The sequence below is a fragment of the Notolabrus celidotus genome, chromosome 4 (genome assembly GCF_009762535.1).
Source record: "Notolabrus celidotus isolate fNotCel1 chromosome 4, fNotCel1.pri, whole genome shotgun sequence".
NCBI classification, from domain to species: Eukaryota; Metazoa; Chordata; class Actinopteri; order Labriformes; family Labridae; genus Notolabrus; species Notolabrus celidotus.
This window is the reverse complement of record NC_048275.1, coordinates 27959223-27986645: the sequence shown is the minus strand read 5'-3', so window position 1 is coordinate 27986645 and position 27423 is coordinate 27959223. Positions and strand designations below refer to the sequence as shown.

Genomic DNA, 27423 nt, shown 5'->3' with positions numbered 1-27423 from the left:
TCCTTCCATTTTAGGCAATATATACCTTCCAAGCCAGTTAAATACAGCATCAAAATCTGTGTCATGTAAAACTATTGTATTTATATTTAGGTCTTTCAAATGTACATTAAAAAAAGCTTTAACATGAATTTTCATAAAAAAACGAGTGAGTTATCCTCATTGAACCATGATCGTTGAGGATTAAAGAACACCATTGCACCAAATATTGATTTAAATGGTTCGTAATGGAGTTAATAATGAGATTAGAAAATGATTACTGGGATTTTTTTGAGTTCTGACACTTCTGGATAATCAAACATGCCTCGGGTCAAGTTGACCCACGATCATTATTGCTGTCCCTAAGAAACAAACATAACAGGAAGGTTAATATCTGTTACTTTTTCTTCTACAGCTAAGAGTGTCCAGTAGCATAACAACCATTCATTCACACACGAGTTATAATGCAATAAATGAGATAAACCAGCGAGTTCTACCTGCTCCATGTTCACTCTCCTTCTGCAGGAGAATGTCTACAGCCCACTGAACATGCTGTTGGGCATCAGCTTTTGGGAAGTTGTGACAGTACAGCCACTCTCCAAACTCCAGCAGCAGGTTGACCTTCTGCCATCGAGTCTCTGCACTCTGCTCACAGATGGCATAACAGAAACAAAGATGTTATCAAACATGTACAATAAATTACAGTAGGAAGTTACTAGGTGACATCTTTTGGATGGTGTATGAATGGTGTAATTCATTCAGTGTATGCACCAAGTTACTTATTTTGAAATTCTAGACTCTCAGAGACTTGATTTTTATGACAAAATACAGTATAAAGCTTTAAAAATCTAAAGACAATGTGCAAGCCAATTCTAATCCTGTTAGCTATTATTGTGCATTTATCAGTTGTTCCATGCAGTCCACTTTCTTCAAAGACAGAAAGTTGGAATAACGTCCAACATCAGTCTCAAAGAGGAAACTGAACTTCCTTTGGATTAATGTTTCAGTTTACTACAATAAATGAAACCTACTTTATATGCATTTTTAGTCTTTTACATGAATGTGAACCTTCTGATGACAGAATTCTTGCATGACCTATCATTGTTCAGCCAAGCTTAACATTTTCCTAAATATATCTGAGATATTGCAGAATTTTCCTTGCAACTACTTTGGTAGCAGACGTCTGGATTTGTATCAGTTATTTGGCACATGTAGAATAAAACAGGTGTAGAGGCAGCTCTATGAAGAAGTGTGTATTCATTTTAAGTACATAGATTCTGCTCTCTAGTAAAGTAGTACATGTTTTTGCTGGGCCAGTGGCCATGAAAAACTCCACATATAAAAAAACAACACAATAGCACAGAGGTAGCAACCGGCTAACACTGAATACTATTTCATAGTCCTCTGTTATTCATACCAATCCCAGCCTGAAATCAAAACAGAGAAGTAACAGAGAGGTTGAGCTCCTCTGCTCCTTAAACACAGCCGAAATGACATCCTTCTTCCACATGATGGCACCAGAGACTTTTCCAGCAATGTTGTCCATGCTCAATATAAAAGGGCTTTGCAGGGAATCGAATGCTGAACTTTGTGGTCTTAATTTTTATGTATGAATGATTCTAACATGATCTTTCTGATTAATTGTATTTGGGAAATGATTCAAAGGTGGTGTCAGGACAGCGGTATTACCAACAGAGAGGAGATGGATTTCTGGTAGCAGGTGAGCTGTTGGGTAATACTTCCAGAACACAGCGCCACCTGGTGCCACATAAATGAACAGCAGAGCTCTCCTTCGTCTCGTAACTTCTTCATGTCCAGCACTATACTTTCCCCAAGTTGAACTTTTACCAGGATTCTCTGTTTCAGCAGAGGTCTGGAAAAAAAGAAGCAGGACATTTTAAACTGCTAGTCTCTTTGTCTTTGCCACCTCTCTAGCCCCTTTCATATTTACTCTCTGCGTAACTCACAGTCGGTGTCTATGGGTTGGCATGTCTCTCATGGCCTGGTCCAGCAGCTGCAGAGCACTTTTCCAGTCAGCCTTATCAGTTTGGATGATGAGCAACACACTGTAAATTGCTGCTCTGAGAGTGAGTTCCTCCTCATCTACTCACAGAAATACATAAACAGAAACACAGAAATGAATATTAGATGGTTGCACTTTTATGGTATGGTATGGTATGGTATGGTATGGTATGGTATGGTATGGTATGGTTGCACTTCAAGTTAATTTATAGAGCACAAATTTTGGCTACAAGGCAATTGAAAGTTCTTCTCAAAGGACATTAAAAGAACCATGACAAAGGTCAGACAAACACATTGAAAGAAGACCTTTAAAAATCCTGACAAGGCATTTAAAAGTCATTAAAACAAGCCATTGAAAATTAAAGCAAAATAACCAGCAATAACAGTAATGATCAAATAGAAGAGAGCTTTGAAATATAAGCATTAAAGTCACAGTGCGCTGCTGTATAATTAATATAGGTGAATAAATTATCTAATAAAATGCTGCTGGTGAGTCTTCAACATGGATTTCAGAACTGAGAGTTTCAGTGGACCTGATATTGACAATTGAAACTCAAGAAACTCAGTTGTTGTTGTTCCAGGACAGTTTTTCATGTCTGACAATTCAAACTTTCTCCTTAATTATCTCTAATCAGTGTATATAACTTGTTACTGAAGCAATGTTTCAGATTTTATGAAACTTCAACCTTAGAATTAGCAGATTTATTAAGTGTTTGATCAACACCGATGACAACAACACTGCTGTGTACAAATAAAAATTTAAGCATTTTACCCTACATATCTGCACATTTTACAAAAACTTCACAGAGATGGAATTCACACTTTTGTGGTCTAACTTTGCGAGGACAGAACTCTTTTCTATCTAAGGAAGCTCAGACTCATGTGAATTGCTTTACAATTCTGTCACATCCTCTACAGTATTTGACTTGTACTGAAGTTTGGCAGGGGGGGTGTATGCATTACTTTGAATGCTGCTCTTCTTTGAAGATAGCTGTGGGTTCTATTTTCACTTGTTTTAAAAAAGTTACAAGTACTTGTTCTGTTACTCGAAATGAAGTAACTTTACCAAATGTACTGTTTTTTAGATTTAACTTTTAAGAGTGTAACTTAAAAGTGACATTTTAAAACATAAAAATCAATAAACATGTAAGAAAGTCAGCTAAATGCTCATATGTATGAGGCCCTGATGCATACATTTTCATTCTAGAATGAATACAAATATTTTGAAGTAGCCTGCAGGGGTACAGCATCTAAAATTAAAAACTAAATTCCAGAGATGAATCACCTTCAGGTCCTTTAATCACTCACCTGTTGCTCCATGTTTAGAATTCAGTTCCATGAAGGTCAGTGATCCTTTCACTTTGCCCTGCTCCTGAAACATAAATGGAGAGGATTTGCACCTACAAAGGTGACATGAGAGTGTTGCTAGCACTAGTCGATGGATTGTCACACTTTAAGCTCACTGGTGTAAAACGCAGTTTGCCCTCATCCTTTATTTGACCCTGCCCTCTCTCTGAAGATAGCTGTAAATCCCCTGCCACTCCCAGAGGCTGCAGCATCACTGGGCTCACTTATCCGGTTGATGTAGCCCTTTTGATGTTTACACTTTGGCAACTCATACAGAAAAATTCCCCATGTGTGTGTGAAATACAGTGTAATGGAATTACTGTCACATTTTTACCCCCCTTATTGTATTTCAAGACACTACTGAAGAACAACGTCAAAGTTGGAGAGAACGCTCTGGATGGTTCATTTAGAATTCTCACACAAGTTGCCTTTAATTATAGATTTAAAGTTATTTTGCAGCTGAACGCCTGTTTATCCCTTAGGCTGGATTGCTGTCCACAGGCAGCGCTTGAGAGATGTTTTCTCACACTTGAGTACACCCACAAATTCTCCCCAGTAGCTCCCTCAAGAAAATGTTTCATCAATTTATCATCAATTAAAGATGGCAGAGCAAGCTTAAAAGCTGTGCTGCTTATTTTGAAGCAACTGAAGTGAAACTATCACCCAAAAAAGTCATCAGACTAAACAGGAAATGGTATATGAAAGGCTGTTTTGGTTATTGATTTTGCAGCTTCAACTTTCATACTGTACAGTCAGCAGTTTGCAAGACTTCAAATTCAAGGTGTTGGGTAGGACGGTGCTGCCTGGACTGAGACATGGTTTTAAAAGTTAGAAGTTTATCTGGAAGGTAACTTTGTCTGTTGTTGTGTATCCTTTACTGATCATTTGACATGGCATCAACAAGATGTCAGTTTGGGGCCTGTAAATATGGGGCTGTTTAGATGACAAGATCTCCACACACATTCAACTCTGCTGCTGTGAACAATGAAAACAGAAGGAAACCTAACTTGAAAACCGAGCTGAAGTTATTCAAAATAGCTCAGCTTGCAGCCCCTCCTCACATTTTATCCGCTAAAGAGCATCAGAGAGGTGGAGGTTATGAATGTGACACTTCTTGTGACTTTTTGAAGCAGTTTTCTCTGATTAAAGAATAAAGCCTTAAAAATGTCTGATATTGTGTTTTAAATACTGTGTTCTGAAATGAATGTATTGAACTGCGTTTTTTAGACCTCCTTCCCTGCAAGGATCTTCTTAATCTAGCAACATTACCAAACTTTATACAGCAATCAGCATTGGAATAGGCTATGTGCACAAGCTTGGTAATGTACTTCCGGTTTCACTAAGAGTGGGCAATACAGTTTCCTTCCTGTATCAGTCACCACAAACAGAGAGGATGAGCACAGTACAAAGGAGAAAGAAATATAAAGTCCGTGATTTGTTTCTAAAGGTTTCTAACGGCCAAATACCACCAGATCCGTGTCTGGTCCTTCTCCGATCCGTCACCGGATCTGAGAGGTTTCTATTCTAGTCAATGTGTTAACTCCAACTGGTTAATTTTCAGAATGAAACACTCTGTGTTAATCGTAGATCATTTTTAACTTAACTATAATAACAAAATGTAATTTTGAACGGAGCCAGGCTTGGAATCATCAAGTCGGAGGTTTTCAGAGGACCATAAAGACAACATGGATGAGGAGAGGAGGAGAATCCTTGATTCATTAATTGCCGCGGGAAAACCTCAGTCATATGACTCCAGCTGTCTGGGTGTTGGTTCTCCGTGCTACGTTCCGAAAACGCATCCGGTGGGTGTTGACGGACAAGAGAGCACAGAGCTTGACCACAGCGGACCGGAGATGGACCGGACATGGATCTGGTGGAAGTCCCGTGTTAGGGTGGCTCCAATGAGCACTCCGCTGTACCACTTTGCCCTCCTTCAAGTACATATAACAGCTTCCATCCATAACTTTCAGAACATCAGCCTTCACACAGTGGCTATACAAATATTGAGATGATTGAGATTTCAGTGACCCAGCAAACAAATCAGATCATCAGCACTACTAAAGGGATTGGTATTGGCAGAAAGCTCTGTCCCACTTTAATTTAAGCGGAATAATTACACAAACAAGGCAGGGGTCGATAATTGGTAGCACCAATCTAATTCGTCAAGTTCAGAATCTGGCCTGGGGCCTGAGTAGGAGGAAGTAGAGCAGCATGTTTGGGCCTGCTGTCTCAGTGACTCGATTTCCCTCAACATGCCCTTACACTGCTCCCAGTCCACACACATGGTTTGGCTGTTTGTCGAGTCGTACTCCACAACCATCAGGATGGGTTGCTCAACCAGATAACAACCGAAAGTTCATCACCACACTTGTGCACATAGCCTATTATCATCATCATGTTTTTCCCCAATTCTCCCAGCCCCTCCAAAGTTCTAAGGCTGTTCATATTCACATGAGGAAACAATCCTGTTCAAAATACAATGATACGGATTATTGTGAATGTGTCAGTCTGGCTGAAGAATGGTCCAAACACTTGCATGTTTTTTGTTGGTTTGAACCAGAGCACCCAGGATCTTCTCCAGAGGCTCTTGGAGCTTCTGTCTTTCCTCAGTAGTCCGTGTTAGGGGCAGACACGCATTCCAGTAATGCTTGGCAGCTGTAGTACACAATGCTGGATTCTGCGCCTTCTCTGCAAAGCTGTAGTCCAGAAAGGAAGCAAGCTTGTTAAGTAAAGGGATTAGGAGAATTTTCAAAGACTTATTTGTAGCTGAACAAGGATTTGTTTATAAGCTGACTTCAAACATCACCTGACACCGGACAGCAGCACATCCAGAGCCTCTCTGCAAGGGTGCAGATTTCCTCTGGACTCGTGGGCTAAACTCAAACCCCTCAAACACGCTGCACTGCTCAGCATGTCATTCACAGCAGTCGGGCCGTACCTGGGGGATAAGATGATGTATGAGCTCTCAATCAAAGTCTATCCGTCAATCTGATTACCAAATCGTAAAATGACACACACTAAAAAAACTCTGCGACTGCATTCTAACTCTGTGACTTAATGCAAAATTGGAAAGAAACATTTGATCATTTACATCTCCTGCAATACTATTGAATATGCACAAGATGTCACCTGCTCCCCAGAGAGCTGAGGAAGCAAACATGGAAATGTACTATATATAGCGCTAGCCCATGGATCAAGAAGAAGAGAAAAAATCACATGTACTCTATTTCTTTCTCTAGTTTTTGGTTGAAAAACTTGTAACAGGCACTTACAAAACACAGGGCAGAGTATTAAGGCTCTTTTCTGCTGCCTCTCCCAGCTGCAGGGCTCTCTCTGTGCAGTACAGCACCGAGCCGTGCTCTTCGGCACCGTGGCAGAAGGAAGCCAGCTGGCACCACACCTGCAGCTCCACCACAGCGTCAGTCCAGCTGCTCTCAGACGCCATGCTCACCAGCTTCAGGTGAGGAGAGACAAAAGAAGGGAGGGGGATGGATATCAGGGTAGGAGGAGTGGAATCAAAAGATGAGAAAAGGGAGGGTGGGAAAAGAGGGGACACAAGCAGCGAGGCGAGGAAAACAAAGAGGGAAAACAGAGGGAAAGGAGGGGGGGTTAAGTGAAGAAATCAGGGAATGAGAACGAGTGTAAGGAGGGGAGAGAAATGAAAGAAAGGATTGGTGAGGGAAACAAGAGGAGGTAATCAGGGATGTGGCAGAAACAAAGCAAAGAAACAAGGAGAGTGAAAGGAGGCACATAGAAAATGACAGGTTAGGCAAAGGAAGGATTGAGCAGAAATGGAAAGAAAGGGAGAGAAAATGAGGAAAAGGGGAATGGATAGCAGATTTAAAACCAGATTTTAAAAGGGAGATGAGGAAATGGTAGAAAAAAGAAGGAAGTGACAAGAGAAGTTAAGATTAATGAGAGAAAGATAACACAGGTGTAAAACTGTAATTAGGGCCTTGGGGTTGTGTGCCTGTGCCAAACATAAAGTTGGAGTTTACATTACTATTTTCCAAAGAATGTCAAATACACTGTGGCCTGGACAGGGTACAAGTTTCCAGACTGATAATATTTAAAAGAATATATCACCTTAAACACAAAACCAAAGCATGATTACATGAATCAACAATACCGTCAATGTCATGGTATCCCTGTTAAAAAAAAGTGTCTTGATAGCGTCATGGATCTGTGACGTATAAATGATAGGTCTTCTGGGCCATGTGGGAACTACAGACACCATCGTCCCATGCGTTCCCATCATCCTCTGCACTTTGCTTGCTGCCTCAACAAACACGGCGGACATCAGTAGCAAGGACCAGAGACATGATTTTGAAATTCTGGAGGCTACAGCAGATTTAATATTTGATGCGTGGAAGCAGCTCTGTTTCCACGTGTCAGGAATCGGTAGTGGGTAGCTTTGCGTCGGGGTCTTGTCTCACCCTGTCGTGATACTAATTGGCACAACTTGTAATACTTGATACAAGTTGGTCTTGCCCCACCTTGTCAGGATTATATCTCGAATAACCACCTACTCACTATAAATTATCCCTTTCACAGCTTATAGAGGTCACATCTCAATTGTTTACAGGTGGACATGATACTAGAAATGATCTCTCTCTCTTTTTGCTTATTTCCAGAGCATGTGACTATGAGAGGGCCCTTTTCACCACAGTAGAACAGGTTTGTGAAGGGAAGAGCAAGGATGTATTCTAATTAGGAGGAAGATAAACCAGACAGATAGGGAAGATAGGGTCACTATCTCGGATGGATTAAGAATTATGACAAACTACATTTGATGAAATTACCTTCATGAGCATATTCTGTTTGAAATATTTGTCAGGGCCGAGAACCAACTTGAAGCAAAATGTGTCTCAAGTGATTTTGTTTCCGTCTTAATTAACCTGAGCATGTTGATAAAGGCAGTGACATGGTTTTATAGATATTGACACATGATAGAATGCAGACAGGCGCTGAAAGCTTGTGGGCCATATTGGCATCTGTTTTTGCCATCTGGGCTGCAGCTTCTGTATGAAAAAATGGACAGATAGGTGTACATACTGTGGAGAGACTGGGGACAGAAAACTCCATATGTCTTGGTTCCTGTTGCACTGGAGCATCTCCACTCCAACCAGCACACGCGTCATCGCCAACACGTCCTCATTCTCACACTGCAAATTAAAACAGCGCATGGTGAGTATTCTTGTCCAGTCCTCTGCTCAGCACACAACAATCCCTTAAGATTAATTATAGAACACACATATATATGTATTACTATTTGCCCATGAATTATACATGGTCCATTATACATGGACCTGAAGGATGATTATCATATGGTATGTGTCACAAATACAGTAGAGATGACCTTGTTGATAATGCATGACTTCCTATTGTGAGGAAAATGAGTTGATGAATGATTTATTGAGATTACAGATGAACCCCATTTGTATTAACCCTGCATTTCTTAATTTGCATGGCAGGAAACAAACCTCATTTAGCTGTGACTCAAAGCACATCAAGCTGAAGGGACTAATGTAGGGCAGCAAATTCTTGGCTGACAAATGGTCGACAGATTACAGTGACTAATCAAACAGTCTGCTTAAACTGACGGATTGTGTAAGTGTTTTCCCCCCACATCCTGATCCCACTGTAGAGCAACACAATCAGGATGTTTGACGTCCAGAGACCATACAGACCAGTGGAAACAATGCTGAGATATGGAAATGAAGGAGGTAACGCCCACCACATTAACAAGATAAATGAAAATGTCAAACCTACAAAAATACAAGAACATTATAGCGGAACTGAGAGGACATCATAAAACAATATACATTATGCAACGATCATGACTCCGTTGTTATGACAGTGAGCGATAAAGTAGTGTCAGAAGTCATCATTTACATTTCATGATATGCAGAGCCACAAGAAGTTTTCAGGATGCCTTTTTTATTTCACATACAGTTAACACAGAGCAAACCATCCGAGTGAAGAAGAGTAACTGGAGAGAAAAGATTAAAATTATTATTAGTTCTGAATTGCTGGAGGGTTTTTGGAGTTTATTGCAGTAATACGAAACTATTTCCTTAAAGTTCTTCTTTTATTTTAATGCCAAACTTTGTTCTGAAATTGTGAATGCAGATATACAGAGATAACAGCTCAAACTGTATTAATGACATTTTAAGGCTATGCTTGTGTATTTTGACAACAGTTCATTATCCACACTAGCTGAACAGATGTATTTTATGCAAATGAAAAATAGAATCTGAGCTGCTATCACAACATAACTGTATGTTGTTTTTATTTATTACATTTGACTTCAGTTAAGGCTGCAGGTCATACATCTTCCTTCAAACTTGCAGAGGTGCACTCTCAGGGGGACTGAGGTTTGGTTTAAATCAAAGTTCATTAAAATGCAATAGAGTTTGTCTCTCCCAGGTTGTATTTAGTTCCAATAATCATAAAAAACGGAGGACTGCAGAGGAAATGAATATTATTCACTCTTATATGTCAATGCTCTGTACAACAAACTGCTGTCCAATAACAAAAAGAAAGAATTTCCAAAAAGAAAAAATGCAATAGAGTGCATCTAAGGGTTTAGCCCCATTGATAACTGCACAAAAACAACACTCGAGATCGTCACTCACTGATGGGGATGAATGAGGATCATGTTTAATGACCAAAATATGTCCTGGTCTTCTCACTGGTGCCCCACTGCATATCCTTATGAACCCGTAATGATCTACAGAATTTCCTGGTAGTTGGATTGCTCAGCATGTCTTGTTGTCAGTTGGGTAAGTTAGTAAGAAGCCCAAATGAAGTGTGGCGCTTTGAGGTTGTTTTGGTGTTTATATTGCCAGCAGAGGAGCTGGGGACCACAAGAAGTGGGAGGTTTATAACGCCTGAGGCGGCTGGAATACAGTGGGGTATAGTGGAACGGGGCTGCGAGGAAATGAGCACTGGAGCTTCAACAGTATTTTAGTGAATATGGCCAGATTAAATTCACTCTAAGTTCAGATTTGTCTCGATAGTCTTCTTCTAACAACATGTTCAATCATATTTTCCACAAAGAAAATAAGGTTTAAGAGTGAGCATCAATCTCAGGAGACACGTGTTTCTTTCTTCTGCGGACATCCACACACAGAGGTACAAAACTTTGGCGTGTGCAGCTTCGAAGATGCAGCTTTGAGGTGTATGAATAAAAGGTGGGGAAATCTATGGAGATTTGTCCAACTTTGTAAAAGTGTTTTTATCAGCAGTGTGAGGTTTCATCATCATTCAGGGGTGCAGCATTTGAGAAAGGCTTGGAAGCCAATGGTCCTCTTTTTCGTTGGTTTGCATGCTTCATTATTTATTGGTGGAATTTTCAAGATAATCTTTTATCTGTCTGACAGGACAGAAAATAACAGCCTTTGTGCTGAGATTCGATATAACTTAAAGGTAAGACAAAGAATTCTGTTCACTTTTTCTACTTTTACTAAAATAAGTTATTATTCCTACATCATTCTTATTAGAAACGATTTTGTTTTTCTGTTAGTAGTTTTCAGAAATTTGGTTTCACAACACTGTGAGGAATGTAAGCTGTACAGAATCTGCAACTCCCCACACAAAACCCGTTTGAGTGGATTATGAGAAAGCAAATATGTTAATGTGCTGTTGTTCACTACTTTTACAAATAATAAATTTGTGCTGTCCATGATTACATATTTATTAACTAGGTTAGAGACAAAACAAAAAAAAAACAGGGTAATGAATCAATTTTGATTCATTAAGATATCTTATCATCTGGCTCTCTTACTGATGTGTAAGATGCTTGATTCTGATTGGTCAAAACCCCTTGACAACCCCTTGACAACGTTTATTAAATTTCACTAATATGAGCAACACCAGAGTCAAGACCCCTCCGCTTTGTTTCAGGGTATTGTCTCACCTTGTCTGGATTCCATTTCCTATAACTTCCTGCTCACCATACATTATCCCTTACATAACAAACAGTTTACAGTTGACCCTCTAAGTCCAGTCTTATTGGCTACACATGCTGTAAACCGTAACTCTTACTAAAATGTGGCACATTAGGTGCTTGATGTAAGCAGTGGCAAACAAAAGCAAGCTTCTCAATTCTAGTCAACAAATCTTAATTTTGCAACTGAAAAAGACGACTGTGAGGGGCATAATTTATTTAGCTTTCTAATTAAGACTTAATTTCCTCTAAGACTCCTCCAAAAAAACACAGGACTGTGCAGACGACATGGACATAAAGAAACAACTCTGCTCTGGTATCACATCTAAGAACATTTCCACTAAAACTACTACTAAAAGGAATAAACATATCATACCAGACTGCTTTTTGTTTGACACTATCACTATTTGGTCTCTTAGCTATACATTGCCTTAAATTCCACAAAACAGACTTTCAAGGTGAAATGTATTTGGTAGAGCTTTCTGGAATAACATCAGTGTAGCTGTCAGTGATTAAAGTTTATAGATTTAACTCATTTCAATTCATATAATCATTGAAGTTCAAAACTAGAGTAATTTAAGGTTAAAATATTTAGCTGCTCAATATATAAGTAATTAAGAATTTGTTCTTAACAGAAAGTGAAAGTATTCAGGACAGAGAGAAGCTTCCAGAACATGAGAAAGGGGGCGGGACTTAGCAAGATGCACCTCATGCTTGCCATGCAGCAAGGTTGATGGCAGAGAGGAGGAAGCTGCTGCACATTGAAAGACCTGGGCCAGAATTAAATTTTTTACTCAGCTCATGGGGCCAATGAGGTATGTGTTAAAGTTTGTTTGTGTGGCCAAATTCTTTCTTTGATGTGATTATAAGTTAAACAGCATATAGATTCAATGTATATTGATTTGATTTTATAAGTAATGTGTTATGTGTTTATGTAATTTGTGTTTAAGCTTTATCAAGCTGATATTATGATTTTTATTACAGTTCACACGGCATGCTCAAAGGCACAGATGTGCAAAATAAATGCCTGTAAGAAAAGGAATGCCTTGTGTCCGTGTCTTGACTGGAGGGAGTTACAATCAGCTGGAGCTGTTGGAGTTCATTTCTCAAAGACCAAGCAGAGCAACGTTACTAATGGCTTAGTCCTGGAAAATCTAGAGAAAAAAGGAACAACCATCAAAAATCTAAAATGTGACAGTCTCCATTCACACACCACTCCACCATTCAGAGAAATGTACAGTTCAAGTGCTGTGTGCAGTTATGGCTGCTAGAGCTGTGATTGGACAGTCACTGTTGTTGAGCAGAGGGACAAAGCAGTCATCCTCCAACAGCTTCAACAAAGCAGGTGTTGTTTCCAACTTTTCATGTGGAAAAGAGTCAAACACAGCTTAACAATTTGTACACATGCCAGCAAACTCAGCAGGACTTCACATGATGGAACAGTGGAACACTACGGCTTCTTAAAGAGGAAGCCAGGCTGAATGTTCGAGCTTTTTTTTCTTTTTTTATATTTATAGAAATGTAATGTATAAAAGACAAGTGTTAAGCAGCAGTCTGTATGCAGGATCTTGAGCTTAAGACTTCTCCTCTATGGATCACTAAATGCACATTGGCACCATAGACCAATAGCATCCACTGTGGCATGTTGAAAGCTTAACAGATATAGGAAGCAAAGAAGGTACATTGCCTTTATCTCAACATTTGGATCTACCTACATGTGTGAACAGATGGTTTTACATCTCAAGTCTAGTTAATCCATCTTTCAGCGATCTGAGAAAAGAACATTCAGAGGCATGAGAGCTGCTGAATGTATCAGCATGCAGACCAACACAAAGGAAAAGACCGTGTGGGCACTGATCACTAAACATGGATGTGATTATGAATTGTGAACTGTGCAGAAATAAGGCCTGATCTGCTATCATTACTATCCCCATTATTAACAAGTTTACTTACTTTTAGTGCATAAATAACTTAACAAACTCTCATTCTAACATAAGCGTTTACTAAGTAGAGTTTCATGCATGACTAGATTAAAACAGGCCGCATAACACTAACTACTTCTTACACAGAGATTGGTTAATATTAAATATTTACACCTTAAGTGTAACTCCTGTGTTGCTAACTGAACCAACAGTCCGAACTATTGTAAGCTTGCTAATAGAGCCCCTTAAAAGTGAAGAGTTAAAGGTCAAAAGGAGCACGGTTGACATATCTGACCTGAAAACACATGTTTAATAATAAATTACAAAAACAATAGTTCACAAAAGTACCCACTCAAATAAAAAAAACATACAGACATGAAAATATAACACAAAGAAGATTCCACATCCACAAATCTCTTTTAAAGTTGTAGTTTTGATAGTTGTGTATAGTTGACAAACAGTGAAGTCTTAAGGAAAAAAGTGACTGCTCCTGATTGGACAGTGCTGTGGTACCATTCTTTTTAGGTGTAGCTTCTATTACAAGCCCCTGGAAGAAAATATAATATCTAATGTAAATGTTTAAATGTATTATTTTTTTTTGGTGTGTGTGTGTGTGTGTGTGTGTGTGTGTGTGTGTGTGTGTGTGTGTGTGTGTGTGTGTATGCGTGTGTGTGTGTGTGTGTGTGTGTGTGTGTGTGTGTGTGTATGGCTATGAATGAGGCATGTCTTAGAGCAGTCCAGTTGGATCAGAGCGGCAAAACCTATCTATGCAGTGAAAATCCATCAGAACCTCTGTGACACTGGGAACACCAGGAAAATGTGGCAGGGGGTCCAAGCCCTGACAAGGTATAAGACCAGGCAGGGGGTTGAGGACAGCGACGGCTCTTTACCGGACACCTTAAGTCACTTTGTTGCTCGATTTGAGGCATCCAACGCGACAACTAGAGGGAGATCGGGACCATCTGGATCTTATCCACCACCAGGCCATCCTGCTTTGGTCATCAGCTCTGCTGACACGAGAAGGACCCTGTCCAGGATCAACTTACGAAAGGCAGCAGATAACATCCCGGGACATGTGCTGAAAGCATGCATAAATGAGCTGACTGGTGAACTGACAGACATTTTCATCATCTCCCTCTGTCAAACTGTTGTCCCTCGATGCCTGAAATCCTCCATCATTGTACCAGCTGCAAAGAAGCCAAATGTGTCTTGTTTAAATGACTATCACCCCGTCGCTCTGACCCCCAGAGTGATGAAATGTTTTGAGCGTCTAGTAAAACTATCATCACAGCCAGCCTCCCAACATCTCTGGATCCACATCAGTTTGCCTACCGCTCAAATCGCTCCGTGGAGGATGCAATAGCCACCACCCTGCACACAGGACTAACTCATCTGGAACACAGTGACACCTACGCTAGAATCCTCAGGGTTCCCACTCTTTTCCAGAGATCATTTTCCAGGACATTTCCAGGACATTTTCATTGATGATCAAGCTGGTATGACAGTCTAAATTTAGTTTGTAATTTAGTTCCTAAATAGTCTAATATGTTCCTCTCAGTGGAAGTCTACATTGAAAGACATGTACAGTAGTCTAGGAGTCTAGGAGTTTCTGTGCAGTTGTGTCGCTCTTTTTGTTCCGTTTGTTTTCACTATCGGGAGTTTGCACTCCTACTAGCTAGAGCAGGGGTTCTCAAACTTTTTGGATCGAGGGACCCCTTACAGGTGAGAAAATTGTCCAAGGACCCCCTCATAATTGTAACACAGATTAAGCACATTAGTGATGTGTCATGATCAAAAGCTGCGGCTCTGAGAGCCGATGCTTTATAGTGAATCAGAAGAGCATCGAGAGAGAGAGACAGCTCCCAGTTTTTTCCCTTTCGTTTTTTTCTCACAGTGCTCAACCCCAGCTCTGCTCACAGCAGAACTTTGTGTTGATTGGTCAGCTTGGCAGCCATGCAGCCAATCACATGTGAGGATATAAGATACAGGTGATGGAGGGGAGGCTATGTATCGTGGCTTCATCTGTTCCTTCAGAGAGAGTCTTCTTGAAGACCAAGCAAATACTCACTGAGAGGAGAAATCAGATCAGCCCATCCAAGCTGAGGCATGGAATTTTTTCTCAATGCCAACCTGAGGACATTAATAATGTTTGCTTGAGTTTGGTTCTGGTTCTGTTTGCTTGAGTTCGGTTCTGGTTCTGGTTCTGGTTCAGTTCTGGTTCGGTTCTTGTACGGTTCTGGCACGGTTCTGGTTCGGTACAGTTCTGGTTCGGTTCGGTTCTGGTTCAGTTCTGGTTCAGTTCTGGTTCGGTTCTTGTACGGTTCTGGCACGGTTCTGGTTCGGTTCAGTTCTGGTTCGGTTCGGTTCTGGTTAAGTTCTGGTTCGGTTCTGGTTCGGTTCTGGTTGAGGTTCAGTTCTGGTTCAGTTCGGTGCGGTTCTGGTGCGGTTCTGGTTCGGTTCTGGTTCAGTTCTGGTTAAGTTCTGGTTCGATTCTTGCACGGTTCTGGCACGGTTCTGATTCGGTTCTGGTTCGGTTCTGGTTTAGTTCTGGAACGTTCTGGTTCGGTTCTGGTTGAGTTTGGTTCGGTTCTGGTTCGGTTCTGGTTTAGTTCTGGAACGTTCTGGTTCGGTTCTGGTTGAGTTTGGTTCGGTTCTGGTTTGGTTCTGGCACGATTCTGGTTCGGTTCGGTTCGGTTCTGGTTTAGTTCTGGAACGTTCTGGTTCGGTTCTGGTTGAGTTTGGTTCGGTTCTGGTTCGGTTCTGGTTTAGTTCTGGAACGTTCTGGTTCGGTTCTGGTTCAGTTCTGGAACGTTCTGGTTCGGTTCTGGTTGAGTTTGGTTCGGTTCTGGTTTAGTTCTGGAATGTTCTGGTTCGGTCCTGGTTTGGTTCTGGCATGATTCTGGCATGATTCTGGTTCAGTTCGCTTCGGTTCTGTTTCAGTTCTGGTACGTTCTGTTTCGGGTCTGGTTCGGTTCTGGTTGTATTTACTTCAGTTTCGTTCTGGTTCTAACCCTAACCCTAATCGGAACCCTAACCCCAACCCTAACCCTAATCTGAACCCTAACCCTAACCCTAATCCGAACCCTAAACCTAACCCTAATCCGAACTCTAACCCTAAGCCTAACCCTAATCCTAACCCTAACCATAATCCGAACCCTAACCCTAATCTGAACCCTAACCCTAACCCTAATCACAACCCTAACCCTAATCACAACCCTAACCCTAATCCTAACCCTAACCCTAATCTGAACCCTAACCCTAACCCTAATCTGAACCCTAACCCTAATCTGAACCCTAACCCTAATCTGAACCCTAACCCTAACCTTAACCCTAACCCTAATCACAACCCTAACCCTAATCGTAACCTTAAGCCTATCCCTATACCTAACCCTAATCATAACCCCAACCCTAATCACAACCCTAACCCTAATCACAACCCTAACCCTAATCCTAACCCTAATCACAACCCTAACCCTAATCACAACCCTAACCCTAATCACAACCCTAAACCTAACCCTAATCACAACCCTAAACCTAACCCTAACCCTAATCCTAACCCTAATCCCAACCCTAACCCTAATCACAACCCCAACCCTAATCACAACCCTAACCCTTATCACAACCCTAACCCTAATCACAACCCTAACCCTAATCACAACCCTAACCCTAACCACAACCCTAACCCTAATCACAAACCTAACCCTAACCCTAATCACAACCCTAAACCTAACCCTAATCCTAAACCTAACCCTAATTATAACCCTAATCCTAACCCTAATCAAAACCCTAACCCTAACCCTAATCCTAACCCTAACCCTAATCCTAACCCTAACCGTAATCTGAACCGTAACCCTAATCTGAACCCTAACCCTAATCCTACCCCTAATCCTAACCCTAACCCTAATCACAACCCTAACCCTAATCTGAACCCTAACCCTAATCCTAAACCTAATCACAACCCTAACCCTAATCACAACCCTAAACCTAATCCTAACCCTAATCACAACCCTAACCCTAATCACAACCCCAACCCTAATCATAACCCTAATCCTAACCCTAACCCTAATCACAACCCTAACCCTAATCCTAACCCTAATCACAACCCTAACCCTAATCACAACCCCAACCCTAATCATAACCCTAACCCTAATCACAACCCTAACCCTAATCACAACCCTAAACCTAACCCTAATCACAACCCTAACCCTAATCACAACCCTAAACCTAACCCTAATCACAACCCTAACCCTAATCACAACCCTAAACCTAACCCTAATCACAACCCTAACCCTAATCCTAACCCTAATCACAACCCTAACCCTAATCACAACCCCAACCCTAATCACAACCCTAACCCTTATCACAACCCTAACCCTAATCACAACCCTAACCCTAATCACAACCCTAACCCTAACCACAACCCTAACCCTAATCTGAACCCTAACCCTAACCATAACCCTAATCCTAACCCTAACCCTAATCCTAACCCTAACCCTAATCTTAACCCTAACACTAATCACAACCCTAACCCTAACCCTATCCCTAATCACAACCCTAAACCTAACCCTAACCCTAGGATCAGGGTGAGAATGGGTTTGTAACAGAAATGCACAAAATTGGGCAATTATAAGGCTTCTCATAAAAACACAGTACCTTAAGGGGTTTTCATTAGTTTTTGCAAAGTTAAGGTAAAATATATGGCAACAAAAGATCCTAAATTAAGAGCTGTTCGGGAGTCGAAAGAGCCGGCTCTTCTTTGGGAGCTGAGTTAAAAGAGACGGCTCTCTGAAAAGAGCCGAAGTTCCCATCACTAAAGCACATGCTTACTACCATTTGCATTCTTAGTTGCCCTTGGAACTATTTGTATTGTAAAACGTATCAATGTAAATACTTCAGACCTGTACCATAGTGATAAACAGATAAAACTTCAATTTGAATCAAGTAAATACCGCTTGTATACTTTAAAACAGAGGGTCATTTCATTCCTTGTGTAGTAATTGATCTTAAACGCTTTCAGAAAATTAAAAGTTGCAAGACTCACATATCCCTTCCAGCCACCAAATGGTATCATAACAATGGTGTATATGCTGTTTTGTAATGACACAGCACAATTTTATAATTTATTAGAAATGTATTCAAATTATTTCACGGACCCCCACGCTATGGTTCGCGGACCCCACTTTGAGAACAACTGAGCTAGAGTACGGTAATTGAGCTCTCAGCCTGCAGAGAAAGTTGTGAGGCACAGACCCCCAAGCTCTCTGCCCGACTCCACTGGTCACACTACAACTTAAATATAAGACTCTTTGAATCAAAAGAGCACTCTACAAGGTTCATGTACCATAAAACATAAACAATATACCCCCGTTTTCGGTGAATGCATGATTATGAAGTGAAGGAGAAAAGATGTGAAAAAAGTTGCGCAGTGTCGCTGTCTTTTCCAGCACAGCGTGCACTCAACTTTCAATGAATGGGGATGTGTTTTGTTAATCGGGTCAGGTCGCACGCAGCCATGTTGGAATAATTTTCCAGGACTATATGTGATTTTCCAGGACATTTGACTTTTTCTCCCATTTTCCAGGTGTTTTCCAGTACTGGAAAACTGGTCAACTGTTTTCCAGGACGCGTGGGAACCCTGATCCTGTACATTGACTTCAGCTCTGCATTCAATACCATCATTCCCCAGGGACTGACAGAGAAACTTCTGCTCTTAGGACTGATTCAAACCCTCTGTCACTGGGTCTTTAACTTCCTGATGGAGTGACCACAGACAGTCCGAGTTGGAAATAACATCTCCAACTCCATCACGCTGAACACTGGATCTCCTCAAGGCTGTGTGCTCAGCCCTCTGCTGTTCACACTGCTGACCCATTACTGTGTGCCCAGACATGAGAAAGAGAACAAGATAATTAAGTTTGCGGATGACACCACAGTGGTGGGACTGACCCTGGGAAGACATGAGTCAAGGTACAGGGAGGAAGTAAACCACCTAGAGAGTTGGAGCAGAAGTGAGAACAACCTGGTGCTTAACATGGAGAAAATGAAGGAGATGATCATCGACTTCCAAGGTCACGACCTAAGCACACACCTCTCAGCGTCAGCGGTCGTGCAGTGGAAGAAGTGGAAAGCATCAAATTCCACGGAATGCAGATCACTGATGACCTCTCCTGGTCAGCAAACACCACAGGACTGGTGAAAAGGGCCCAACTGTACTTTCTGAGGAAACTCAAACAGGCCTCACTCCCCATCGTCACCACCTTCTACAGGGGAACAGTGGAGAGCGTGTTGACTTTTGGGATCTCAACAAGGTACTCCAGCTGCAGAGGGTGGTGAGGACAGCAGAAAAAATTAATGGAGTGTCACCTCCCTCGGTCCAGGACATATTCCTGAGCCGCTGTAGGAAGCAGGCTGAACATTGGCCACAGACAGTGAGTCCTCTTTATATTCTACAGATGAGAAGGCTGAATCAACGCTGACTCTGTTTGAGAGTGTTAGAAGACCTATGCAGTTATTTTAAGGAAAACTGAAGGAATCCTATCCGAAAAATAAATGAGTGCCTTGAAACAACCTGAGCTAGAATAAGCAGCAGCTCATGTAGAAGCCCCTCCTGACATCTTTTTAATATTTACCTACCTCAGTGTTTCTATTTGTTTCAATTGTGGTGCTCCCCGTGGACAAAGTGGTACCTTTTATCTCTTTGCTGGTCTTGTCCAGTACATGTGCAAGTTATGTTTCTATCTAAAAATATCATCCTGCTGTTTTTGACAGTTAAACTTTTTCAACTACCATAAATATTTGCTGTGAAATACAAACTCCACACAGCAGCTTTGATTGAACGAATACAGCTTTAATATGTGCAGTTGAATGTATAGACATTTTACTGTAGAGGTAAATTCATTAAACATCTTGCAGCATGGAAATTGCATGTATACCAATCAATACTGAAATTGATCAATAAAAAAACATCACCATTATCTTATATTTTCCATACTGCCATTCCCTTTTCTATACTAGCCTAAACATAGGCAATTAAAAATGAAGCACCATAGACAAAGACAGAATCCTACCTCATCTCTGGTATCAATGTTTGAGCCGATCTGCTGTAGCAGGAGCCTCTTGATCTGCACCCATGTTGACACCACCTGTTTCCTCACTGCGATGGAGACAATCTCTCCCGGGATGTTGCCATTAGATAAGCGCAAGGCGTACTCACACAGCTGGGTGAAAGTTGAGAAAACTAAAATTAGTTTGCATGCTACCAGCTCGAAGTACACGGCACGGCACATTAGACACCTTGGAAGCTTAATAATTGAACACATTGTGGAGTTAATAAGGATTATGCATTCCCTCATGATATTTGAATGCCAATGTGGATCAAAGTGTCACATACATTACTGTAGGGTACAATATGATATGTTTCTGTCAGACTGTGCTCTCCCTTGACTATTGGTAGCCTGAGGCCTTCTGTTAGCATACGAGCTGCAAACAAAATTCAGTAGGACTTTGTTGGAGTCAGACACTTCTATATGACCCTGCTGCTCCATAAACTTTTTTTAAATAAAAAATGAATTGGAGAGGATAATTTTTTTATCGTTCCTTCAAAAAAAGGAAACAGACTGGAGGAAATTTAGTTAATAATTCACTGATAAAGAGCCTTTCATCTGGAGTAAGTGCTGATATTCGTGGCAGATCCTTTGAATAGAGAATGGAGAAAGGAAGCGTTTTTTAATTGGCAACTGCTGCAGAGAGAACACAGACATCAGACTTCATGGCACAAAGACAGCTAGTCATGAAAGCTACATGTGAGTGTGTGTGTGTGTGTTTTCATTGTGTAACACAAAAGAACAGTATAACAGAAAATGTGTCCTGAAAGAGTCTCCACTTTTCATTTTACATGCTTGAACATTTGTCATGATATATCTCGGAGTAATCTATGCTTGTATGAAACAACACAAATGGAGATTTCTAGTCTCCATGTACATCGTGGCTTTTTATCTGCGCATTCTGCTCCTTTACTGATCTAATCAGCTTTGATGTGTAACATGCAAACCTGATCTGAGTTGTGTCCATTCTTGCAAACCCTGTTACCCTTGAGATTGATAACAATATTACAATATTACTGTTCTAGAATATTTTAGGATATCAAAATGATTTGATCTGCAGCAGGTATCATGACACAGCAGAAACATAAAGGATGACATCAGCAATATAAACTCAGAGATTCTATAGCCTAAGTGAAAACGAAGATACACCCACCACACCAAACCAAAGACTGAGACAGTGAAAGCAGCACTGACACGTCTTAAAAAGGGATGCACTTAGTTTAAGGTAGCGTTGCAAAATTCTGGGAATTTTCAAAGTTGGAAACTTTCCATGGGAATTAACAGGAATGTATGGGAATTAACAGGAATTTGTGGGAATAAATGTGAATAAACCAGGAATTTACTAAATTAAAGGTTGGCTCTTAATACAGAACTTAAATATAGTTGTGGAAAATATATTTTAACATAATCCTGACTAAAACAACAAGATTTCCTGCCAGTACAGTTGAATATCTATGCTATTCCTCAATCACATGCACATAGCACAGGGGCTCTTTTCATTTAACATTTTGAATGGGACTTTTTGGGGATTGCATTTTTGTTAATTTATGAATGGGTTGGGTCGGGGGGATGAGTAATATTTAACTCAACATTCATATTTTGTTGTTTAATGAAAGAATTGATTGTTCAATAAAATATTTAACACTTGATTTAAGTCTACTTAAAAATACATCTGTTTTAATTTTAATATTTTGGATGGATGTCTGCTTACAACAAAACAAATATTTATGATTGGATATGATACCTTTCCATTAAATTACCCTCAATTCCCATAAATTCCCATCATTCTCACGGAAACATTCCAATTTGGAATATTTCCCAAATTCCCCAGCTTAACGTCCCATGGAAATTTACAAACTTTCCAGCTTTCAGGGGATAAAAAAGGTGGTGTAAATTTTGCTTCTGATTATTATTTTTGGTTTAGTTCAGGTTGAATCAAGGATAACTCTATTACTGTCTTGTCTTTGGTTATATCAGAGAGGTGCTGGTTAGAGGCCGCTACATTTAGGAAAAAAAAAAAACTAATTCAAGCTCTCACAGCTAAGAGGATTATTTCCTTTTTAAAATGTGACAGTAATGCCACAGTACAGGCTTTTTGTCCATTGTTTTAATGTCCAATTGTTAAAGCAGAGGCTCGGGCACAAACAGTCCCACAATATGAAAAATGTGAGAAAATCACAGGGTGCATTAATAACCAGGCTGTGAGAGCTGATACCTTATCAGTTTGCTTGTTGACTTAGCTGGTGCATACAGAGGCCAGCAGAAGCTTACTAAACGATCACATTTTACGCAGGCCGACAGAAAGTTTATTTCAAAATAACAGAAAGTAGTTTCTGTTTGATCAATAACATACTTAAGTACCTGTGTGATTGTCATGTTTCATAATTCATTAAATCAAAAGAGAATATTTGGAAAGCTACAAACGGGTCATTTTTAAGTGTTTAAAAAGTTTGACAATTAAAATAAAAATTATTTTAGAGAGTTGTTAATGGGAATTCTGTTGCTTCTATATTACTTGAAGTTTGAGAAAGATACACATTTTCAGCTGTGGAGGTTTCTTACAAAGACTGAAAACTCAATTTAGATATTCTTCAACTCATTTCACAGCCTCTCAATGCTCCATTCAGCTGTTTTCAAAGATTCTGATATGTTGTACAGATTTAAAATTTTCAGTTTCAGACAATGTTTTCTCAGTGCAGTGATGAGAAGATGATCAGTCTGAAACGGATGTGACTGAGAGGGTCAATAATCTCTTCATCAAAAGACAACCAATCAACAGATTCTCCGCTGCTGTAAACATGTTTTGATTTGTTCATCAAACCATGCCAGAGCAGACGGTTCGTCTTGTTATAGTCATTTGTGTCTTATTCATTCTGATATGTTTTGAGATGGAAGGTTTGTAAAAGTACTCAAAAGGATTTCTTGTGAGTATCACAAGTTTACATAGTTCGGTTTAATGTACATGTTCAAACAAACACATGAACTGATGTACTTGGTGGGTCACACTGGCCATTGTTGTTTGTTTCAAAAGGTTTATAAAAAGGTAAGTGGAACTTGAAATCAAAAAAGGTGAATTCAAACATTCAGCAGTGTGATTGCCCCATCACACACACACTTACATACACACTTTCACGTACCTCTGATGCTTTATGGACCTCCTGCAGGGCAGCAGGGTCCAAATAACCACCTTGGACACTGGAGGCCTTCTCCATTCCCTTCTCAGCTCGTTTTTTGGTGCTCTTCTCTGCTGGTGGGGCTGACTCAACACTGCCGGGTCCGCACAGAGGCTGGATCAAACCTCGGGCTACAGCATCGCACAGCAGCGCAAACAGATCATGGCTCCTGAGAGGGACCATACAAAAATAATGCTCATAAGTAACATCATCTGGAAGAATATGGACTTGAAGTTGTGCTCCAAGATCAAACATATTTGTTTCATGATTCTTTCAGTGAGTAATACAACTCTCACTTCTAGATTGTAGTATATGTGTCCTTGCCAAATCATTACACATCCATATCACTAAATCTTCACACTGACATAGAGATACAAGTCTGTTTCAGTGAGTTAACAGATAAAATACATTACAGAAGTAGAGAAAATTAACATTATTAAAAGACTGAACTTTAGCTGTGTTTAAATTATGTTAATGGTATGGATGTACATCGTGCTGTTATTAGCTGAGGCTCTTTATAAGTCCAGCTCAAAATGTACTTCTGGCACTTTACAACTTCATACAAAATACCTGACACCAAAGTAGAAATAAACATAATACAAAAAAAAATCGGATTTATCAAGCTCTCAAGCAATAGTAAGAACTCATGAGCATTAAAATTTGAGTTAAAGAAAATATATTGTGAAAAATGGAGAATGGTTCCAGGTGTCAGATTGTGACCATTTTGGCTGTACACCGTGTTCCAAATTATTTTGCAAGTTGCATTTTTGTGAATATTTTAAAAACTATGTTAACAGTAGTTTTTCAAATTCGTTAGGAAGTCAGATAGTGAATATATTTCTTCAACTGTGTATGCTCCTTACATTTTATCTGTGTGACCTCAAAACTATATATGGGAGAATGTGTGCAAGTGCAAATAAATGTAGTGTTGTAACCTTTTTTTTCCATTATAAATTCCTGCAAAGACACTGACCAGTGGTTGATAAGTTATGCCTGCTAAGAGCTGCAGTGTTATGACATCAGTCAAGAACGACGTACTCTTGGCAGGTATAACTCATGAACTACTGTCCCATCCAATCCATTACTTACATGAGCAATCAAACGTCAGCTTGACATTCTTAATTTTCAATGCTCATTTTAGATGGGTTAATAATAGGCCTCAATCATTTCACTGTGCTTCACTATCACAGAGGGATTTTCATTCAAATAAATGGTAATATGTATATTGTAGTTGTGGTGCTCCTACATTTTTGCTGGTGATCCTAACTTTTTGAAGTTTGGGTCAGCAGCAGTGCTACCAGATAAAAAAGTTAAGTTTGTGCGCTGTGTTCTATCCTGTCATCATCAGCACACAAAATCAAAAATGTAATTATAACATGTACAGTCATAATAAGAACATACTTATTCTGAGTCTCTTAATTGCCATTGTTTACACAACCTGTTCGTCTGGATGTTTCCCAATATGATGACTTCATGTGCATGAGAAAGGATTCCTGGTCTTTACTTAAAAACTTGAGACCAGAGACTCTTCCTTTTGGGAAACACAAAGTTCAGTGCCAAACTTTTGCCTGACTGTGATGGATGTTAATTGACAAGAAAACTTTTTTCAAATCAAGAAAGAGCCTTGTAGCAAAGAGCTTTGTAGTAAACCTTGTGAGTAATGTTATGATTATACAGAAATAAGTCTGTTTCATGTTTCAATCATTTTGACATGGTGTGAAGAGAGTCCTGAGTGTCTTGGTTCAGACTTGTTCAGAACAGACTAAAAATTGGCCTTTGATTTGTTATGGGTGGAGCAGCTTTTCTCCAGTGTAAAAGTCTAACAGCCCCAACAAGAATTTATATTCCTTCAAACAACACTCATATGTATTTAGCAACCCGGCTTACCCAGTGCACTCTGTCTCTCGGAGCATCTCCACCAGAGTATGGAAGGCTGGGAGCAAGCGTTTGTACTCTCCTGCTGCCAACAGGTGGCTGCTGTAGTTCCAAAAGTGAACGGATACATTTGTTATCAACCATGTCTCCCTGATCTCTGCTCCGAGCTTTGCTGCCCTCATGAAGCTGGAGGTGGTGTAGGCAGACAGAGCCTGGATCCAGTCTCTGAGTGAGAGAGACAGTAGAGGGAAGGAGAGGGAGGGAGAGAGTTGTGTTTTATGTCCATGTCGTTGCCGAGGAACAATTAAACTAGCGGTTACAAAGTCGATAAAACTGTAAAATTATACAACATACATTGATGTGCATGAAAAGATTCAGTTGCTAATTCAAACTAGTAGGATTTTATTCATTATAGAGTAGGGAGGAGTTGAACCTCAGCTCTAAATGGGTCAAACCTAATGAGGCATTCAGAGCCTCATTAGATCTAACTTGTATTGATCAAAGGGCAATTACAGAGAAATCAATTATAAAAATGTAGAGCAATGTGTAGTGTTTTGTATTACAAATACTTTACTGATGTTAGGATTGATGCTAGTTATTATTATCATGAACATTACTGTAGATCTAAACGTTTTTTAACTGCTCATGTAATCTGATTGATTGTGGTTGATTATAATTGTGATAATGACTTTCGTTGTGATTTGATTTTAACAATAAGGGACAGATTATCCTCTTTAAAGACAGTCTTCGACTTCCTTGTTTCGTCCTTCACGCTCATGATCTCTTCAGGAATAAACACCATCTGAAGGTCATCCCTTCGTGAATATCTTAAACCTATCCATTATGTGACAGTCTATTAGACTGAGCTGTAGCTGGAGGGTATTTGAACTTGGAGCTTTGTAGCATACTTCTAAAACATCTTGGTCTTTCATAAAGATAATCTCACTGATGATGTTTGAAGCTTTGTTTTGACCGTGTAATTGGGGTGGGAATGGTTTCTGATCTTTTTAGAAGGTTTGGTTTTCAGATAGGGACAACACTCTTTTAGTAAAGGAGCTTATGTTTCATTGTGCATTTGTTAAAGAAGACCACTTGGGTACTGAAATACAAAATCCTTTGTAGGCTTACATTTTACCACAAAACGTTCATAAACGAAAAACAGCGTCAGATTTCAACCTTCATCGTTTCAGTCAGACAACTCAGATTGTTTTGGTTGGAACTTAATTGCAGCTGCAGACCAAGTTTGTATTTCGTGTCTATGCTCTTACCTCTTCACTTTGCGCATATTCATTTTACATGCAGATAATTAAGGAGTGAGAAGATAATGTATATTTGTAATATATAGGTACAAAAATAAATCCCTTAGCCTGCAGGTGGATGCTCGGGCTGAAATATTAATCACAGCACTATTGGAGAGCAGTGGTGGCAATGACAGAGCAGAGAGAAGAACCTGAAATCTCACAGCTTGAATTGAGCACTGAATTGAGTAGGTGTCTTTGTCATGCCATTGTGAGAATGGGGCAAGTCGAATGTGAAATCAGTGCAGCTCGAGTTGACTGCCTGGACTAGTCTGCAGGTCTCACTCCAATTTTGGTTGGTTTGGATGTTTTCAAATTATTCCAACCAAATGAAAACACAGTTTTTGACCTATTCTCTAACATCAAAATTAAGGGGAAAGGAAAATAATCATGAACAAAATATAGAGAAAATGTGGTCGGTGAAAGTTAGATTGAAAGTTGGTGGGTTAGCTTCAAATAATCACAAAAAAACCTTAAGTTGATTTATATGGTTATGTAAAATGTATTTTTTTTTATTTGGACTTATAATGACATTTACAAATATATCTAATTTGGTTTTTATGAATTGTACAACATAAAAAAGGCATCGGACAAACAAAGGTTATAACATTGCTAAACTGCTAGTATATTTTTTTCTGTTTATTGACCAAATATTTGATGATTGGCAAAATTGCAAATGGCGCTTTTCAAGGGAAGTTTGAAAAACAAAATATGTATAACATGAGAAAAATGTGGTTTTATGATGCAGGCATTTAC

General features: G+C 39.9%; 1 protein-coding gene across 1 annotated transcript in view; it reads right to left on the bottom strand.

The window, feature by feature from the left end:
* Positions 1-27423, bottom strand: part of LOC117811639 (cilia- and flagella-associated protein 46) — an 83987-nt gene that overhangs the window by 35989 nt on the left and 20575 nt on the right. The window contains 12 exon segments of the mRNA XM_034682043.1: positions 474-621; positions 1666-1849; positions 1944-2079; positions 3307-3370; positions 5882-6041; positions 6152-6283; positions 6618-6799; positions 8401-8441; positions 8444-8510; positions 20286-20435; positions 23459-23663; positions 25382-25594. Of these exon segments, the coding sequence (XP_034537934.1) occupies positions 474-621; positions 1666-1849; positions 1944-2079; positions 3307-3370; positions 5882-6041; positions 6152-6283; positions 6618-6799; positions 8401-8441; positions 8444-8510; positions 20286-20435; positions 23459-23663; positions 25382-25594 (1682 nt within the window).